Source organism: Myotis davidii, unplaced genomic scaffold (genome assembly GCF_000327345.1).
Source record: "Myotis davidii unplaced genomic scaffold, ASM32734v1 scaffold46, whole genome shotgun sequence".
Classification (NCBI taxonomy): domain Eukaryota; kingdom Metazoa; phylum Chordata; class Mammalia; order Chiroptera; family Vespertilionidae; genus Myotis; species Myotis davidii.
Window position 1 is genome coordinate 6,153,888 of NW_006383006.1, and position 5,802 is coordinate 6,159,689.

Below are 5,802 nucleotides of genomic sequence, written 5' to 3' on the forward strand. Positions count from 1 at the left end.
AGAGATATCAATTTGTTGCCTCCTGTACATTTCTTTGACCTGGGATCAAACCCACTACCTGGGTATGTGCCCTGACCAGGAATTGAACCTACAAACCTATAACCTTTTGGTGTAAGGGAAGACACTCCAACCAACCGAGCCACCTGACCAGGGCCTACTTATTGTTTTTTGAACTAATATTTGCTGAGAGTTTTTTTCTGCAAGTCCTCTAAGGAGAAAGAGGGTTCTGTCTTATTCTCTGGCATGGGAGATAGACATTTTATACAGAAATTCTCTAAAGCCAGGCAGATAATGGCATATGTTGAAAAAGAGATTCTGAGGAGGAAGAGAGGAAGTGCCGCAGAAGACTTTAGGAACACGGTGAGGAGGAGGCCTATCTACTGTATTCTCAGTCGGCACCAAATTTCATGTCATTCCTCAAATCTGCTGTGTTCTTCTGTGTGCCCTTTACTTTATGGAGTGTCCCACCACTTCATCGCTGATAAACACCTATGAGACTTAAGGCTGACTAAAATGATAATTATGTCTTAATTCCCCAGAACTCTTGCCCTCTGGTTGTTCCTTTTACTGGCATGTTTAATTATGTGGGTGTAATATTCTCTTGAATCTCTCTTGGATACTTAGGATTTTTAAGAGATTTCCTCCTGGATTGGGAACTCACACTGAAAACTAACGTCGCTTCCCAAAGCCAGATGCCTCTGCTATCATCTTCCCAGCAAAATGGGTTTTGCATCAGATCTCAAGTGACATCTAACTCAGTACCAAGTGGGCGAGGCTGGTTGTGGACCCTTGGTTGCTAGCCTGGGCCCTAGCCCTAAAGGAGGGTGGTGAAGAGCATTTTCTGTGTTCTGTCTTAGGGAGGCAAGCTCCTAAAAGCTACAGATTTCCCACACATAGCAAGGGTGTCTAGAAGGTGCTAGACAGACAGAAAAACACTGTAACATCTACTACATGTTACATATAATTTCCTTCTGCAACTGCGTAATGAATGGAGCATTTATATTTCTGTTGAAGTTAATCTGACATGTTCTTTTACCTCCAGTGTCATTAAAAAGAATTCCATTCAGACAAGAATTTAAAATTTATTAACCAATATTTAGTCATTGTGATTCCATAATTTTACTTTTTGGTGGTACTTTATTATTTCTCATTTAAGTAACACAGTATTTATATCACTTTTATTTAGGAAAAATTAACCAGGGTTTCTTACTTGTGAGCAGCTAGGTGATATTATTTTTAAAATAACTATGTATGACTTTCATGTGCCAATTTCCAAGTGTATTTAAAATGTTTATTACTGTATCATATTATTGTATGGATATACTACAATCGACTCTTCCCTTATTTTTAGACATTTAGGCTTTTTGCCTATATTCTATATTACAAATAACTTGGAAAAAATGTATCAGTCACTGTTCTGGGTTACAAGAAACAGAGATGGACTTTGCTTAAAAAAACAAAAACAAACCCAAAACAGAAACTGAATTTATTGGGAGGCTTGGGTAGTTCACAGACTCATGGAAATTCAGAGAACCAGGTTTGTAAACCACACCGATATCAAAGTAGCCAGAAACAAGGCCAGAGAAACTCCTCAGAAACAGGCTGCTTCCCGCTGCACCATAGGCCAAGACACTCCCGAGGGGTGGTCACTGCCGCCATCTTCACTGCTGCCAACACTGGCCTCACGCCACTGCTGTCCCCTAATCACTCCTCCGATTTCCCTGCACCTTCGCATCTCTCTCCCTCAGAGTCAAGGTCCAGGGTGTTCATTTGGCCGAATCCAGGTCACTTGCTTGTCTTCTTGATGCCAGTGGGCAGGGAGAAGGAGTGTCTGGTGGGGACCTATCTTCTACCAAGACTCATGCAGTGTTTGTTTTCACTGAAACAGGAAGGGAGATTTCATGCTAGGTCGAGGGGAGACACAGAAACTTATGTCTTTCTGCATAGGTTTTAGCATGTATTTCATTTAGGGATTGATTCCTGGTATGAGTGTCCTGGTATGAAATTCTTAAGCTTCCTTGCCTTCTACCTGCTCCTTTATTTTAAAAATGCTCTTCATGATTCTTCTGTCATCGTACTACATGCTTCCCTGTGTGATCTCACCCATTCCCATGGTTCAGGGTTTCAAGCCACTATAGATGTATGGGTGAGTCTGAAGTACTCATTTCCAACCCAGTTCTCTCCCTTGAACTTCAGACATCTGTTTACCTAACACAATCTGTGGATATCTGCGAATATCAAAAGGTCCTAAACAGAATTCATCATTTACCGTCTCAAACCTAACACATCTCTGTTCCCTAGTTTGGTCAATATGATTAACATCCCCCTCGTTGACAATATCAGGAAGTTAGTGTTTATCCTTGATCCTTCCTCCTCCCTTTACCCTTCCATCACATTATCTCTAGCATCTGTAAATTCTACTTCCTAAGTTTCTCTGGAGTCTGTCTGTCCAATATTCTGCACTCCCAGGAGACATTCCTCAGTTCAGGCACTTACCACTTTTGTTTTAGATTATGAAGTTTGCTTCCTTACTGGGTTTTCTACCTCTAATCTTGCCCTCACCAGCTGCAGTTTTAAAGTGCATGTTGTTTCTTTTATTAAGATATGATTAAGTTTGATTATTTCTGCCAGGAAGCCTTTTTCAACCACTTTGTCCCTTCCTGTCCAACTAACAGAGGGTAGTTGACCCTCTCTGGTTCCCAAGGTGCCCTGGGCTTACTGGTGAGCTTCACACCTTGTTAAAATCTTTGCTGCCAAGAGACTGAGAACTCCTTGAAGGCAGAATCTTGTGAGATTCATGTTGAATCACCAGTGTAATGCCGACACAGAGTAGGCACTCAGTATGAGGTTCTTAAAAAAATTATTGACAGCATTACAGATGTCTCCCATTTTCTTCCTTTTTGTCCCCCCTCCACCTCAGGCCTTCCCAATACTATTGTCTGTGTCCATGGGTTGTGCATATATGCATACTAGAAGCCCGTTGCATGAAGATTTGTGCAATAGGCCTTCCTCCCCTTGGCTGCCAGCATTGGTTTTCCTCTGGTACCCAGGACTCAGGCCTTTGGTCCGGCCGCAGTGGAGGAGCCAAGCCTTGAGGCTAGGCTTCTCCCCTCTGGCTGCAGCGAGGCTTGGCTTCTCTGCTGTGGCCGCGCCCACAGTGGAGAAGCCAAGCCTCTTCAGTCTTCAGTCTTCACTCAGCCAGAGCTCTGTGCCTGCGTATGCAAATTAACCGCCATCTTTGTTGGGTTAATTTGCATACTTGTCCTGATTGGCTGGTGGGTGTAGCAGAGTGACACCAATTTGCATGTTTCTCTTTTATTAGTGTGGATATAATTCTGTTTTGCTGCTTTATCCATAGTCATCACTCTCCAAAGTGTAATATTTATGTGTTGTCTTCTTCATTTCCCACCATCCTCCCCAAAATACAAGCTCTGTGAATTCAAGAAATCTGTCATGTTCACATCTGCATCTCCAGCAATTAGGGTGGTGCCCAGCAATTTTGACATTCAATCTTGCTATCATAGATAATTCACTGTCTCTTCTTAGTTTGACAGGCTTTAGAAACTTTAAGGTTTTTCTTCATTTTATGCTACTTTTGTCAAGGCATTAAATCTTCCCTGAACCTGTTTTTCCTCTGCAAAAATAGGAAAAATTATCTTCCTTTGATATCTGTGTTGATACATGTGACAGTGAATGAATAATACAAGTTTCACTTCTTATATTCAAACTGTCCCACCTTTTTTTCTTTTTTTTTTTTATTCTGGGATGTATTTACCTTCTATAATTGAAACTTTGTTGCCGCTCCAGCTCCCAGGCCATGGCCTGCTGAAAGCAGGTATCTGGGGTTTGTTTAGTTTCTATAATTGCAACTTTGTTGCTTAGAGTGGAGCTCAGAGCCTGGCCACGGCAGGCGGGGAACCTTGGCTTCCTCCATCACTAGAGCAAGCAAGCCTCCTGCTCACTTCAGCTGCGTGGCTGCCAGCCGCCATCTTGGTTGGGTTAATTTGCATATCCTGCTGATTAGCCATTGAGAAGCATAGCGGAGGTATGGTTAAGTACCATGTTTGTCTATTATTAGATTAGATATGTTCTTCAGTATGAGATTTTTGAATTGTTATGAATGGGTCTTTAGTATGAAACTATAATGTTAGTTGAATGAGTTAGATGGCCAGTTAAATTCATAAAATCCAAACAACTGAGTTTATAGGTCCTATGTTACTTTTCAGGGACAAATTTTGAAATTACCATGTCCATTATAGGATAAACATGATTTCTCCCTCTTCATCATATTACAACCACTTTCACAAAGTGGAGAAATGAGCATGCAATGAGAATCAGACTGTGAGGCTAAGAGATTTATTTCACAAGGCAAAAAACCTACAAAGGGTAATTTATGGAGATACTTTACACAGAGTTGGCAGATAATGAAATCATAAACTATTTAAATTTTTTCTTTCACTATGCCAGTGTTAATTCTGTGCTTTTGTTTTATTTTGTTTTCTTAAAAAATTTTTTTTGGATGAAATTCTGAGCATTGAAGTAGCAGTCTGAAAGGAATATTATGTTTTGGGAAAAAATATAGCATGGGGATGATCTGGTGACCATTTTTTCCTTCTAGTGTGATCTGTCTGTCTGGCTGATCCCAGGCGAAGGATATACACTGGCAGTCACCCAGCATCAGCAGCTTGCTGAAATAGATACAAAACTCCAAGAATTCTCTGCAGCCTCCCCAACAACGTTCAGCTTTTCTCCAGGACTTGGACATCAGAATGATCAGGTATATCATACTCAAGAGTGCATGGACCGCTCAGGTGTATGTGTGCTAAAGCTAGTTCACGTTTGGCAGTCCACTTGTTAACAAAGAGGTTTCTTCTCCATTGATTTTCCTCCTTCCCAGTTGCTTATCCTTCCATGACCACAACTGCAGCAATAGTAATTTCTATTATAGTGTGTATTTTCCTTTGGTGATTTCTCTCTATTCATTTTTATTTCAGTTGGGATGGAGTTACTGAGCAAATATTATTTTAATATTATTATTTCTTAAGATTTAAGCTAATTCTTTTTGTTGTTATTAATCCTCACTTGAGGATATTTTTCCATTGATTTATAGAGAGAGTGGAAGGGAGGGGAGAGACAAAAAGAGGGAAACATTGATGTGAGAGAGACACGTCAATTGGTTGCTTCCCGTATGTGCCCCAACTGGGGCTAGGGATCAAGGTACATGCCCTTGACTGGAATTGAACCTGTGACCCTTCATTCCATGGGCCAATGTTCTATCCACTGAGCCAAACCAGCTAGGGCTAAGCCAATTCTTGATTGTGATCAGGAGGGAGGAGAGGGAAGAAAGTCGATGTAGCACTTATTAGTACTTTGAGAGCCATGTTTCTCTTTATTCCTCTAGTTCTAGGTATTAGCACTGGTAGCCACTGTCCCTTATTCTGACACATTCTTTAGCAACTTTAATGGAACATCAAGCAGTGAAGCTCACCAGATTGATGTCTACTCTCCTATGAGTATTTTGAAATGAATGTGTTTCTTCTCTCAATAGTTCCCTCAAATATTCTTTTACAAAGCTGGTAGGATGTGTAGAAAACTAGAAGAATAATAGCAGCTTTGGAAAAGTAAAATTATTCCCTCTCCCCCACCCCCACTATATTTCAGTACTTCTTGGGATCTAGTTTGGCCTTGGATAGCAGTTTTCTTTTTCTTTTTTTTTTTTTTAATATATTTTTTATTGATTAAGAAATTACATATGTGTCCTTGTCCCCACGTTCCCCTCTACCCCCCCCCCGCTCTTGCCCT

At 40.9% G+C, this 5,802-nt stretch overlaps 1 protein-coding gene across 1 annotated transcript in view; it reads left to right on the top strand.

The window, feature by feature from the left end:
• Positions 1-5,802, top strand: part of FSIP1 (fibrous sheath interacting protein 1) — a 36,455-nt gene that overhangs the window by 15,789 nt on the left and 14,864 nt on the right. Inside the window, exon 6 of the mRNA XM_015557636.1 lies at positions 4,619-4,777. Within this exon, the coding sequence (XP_015413122.1) occupies positions 4,619-4,777 (159 nt within the window). The remainder of the gene's footprint in view (positions 1-4,618; positions 4,778-5,802) is intronic.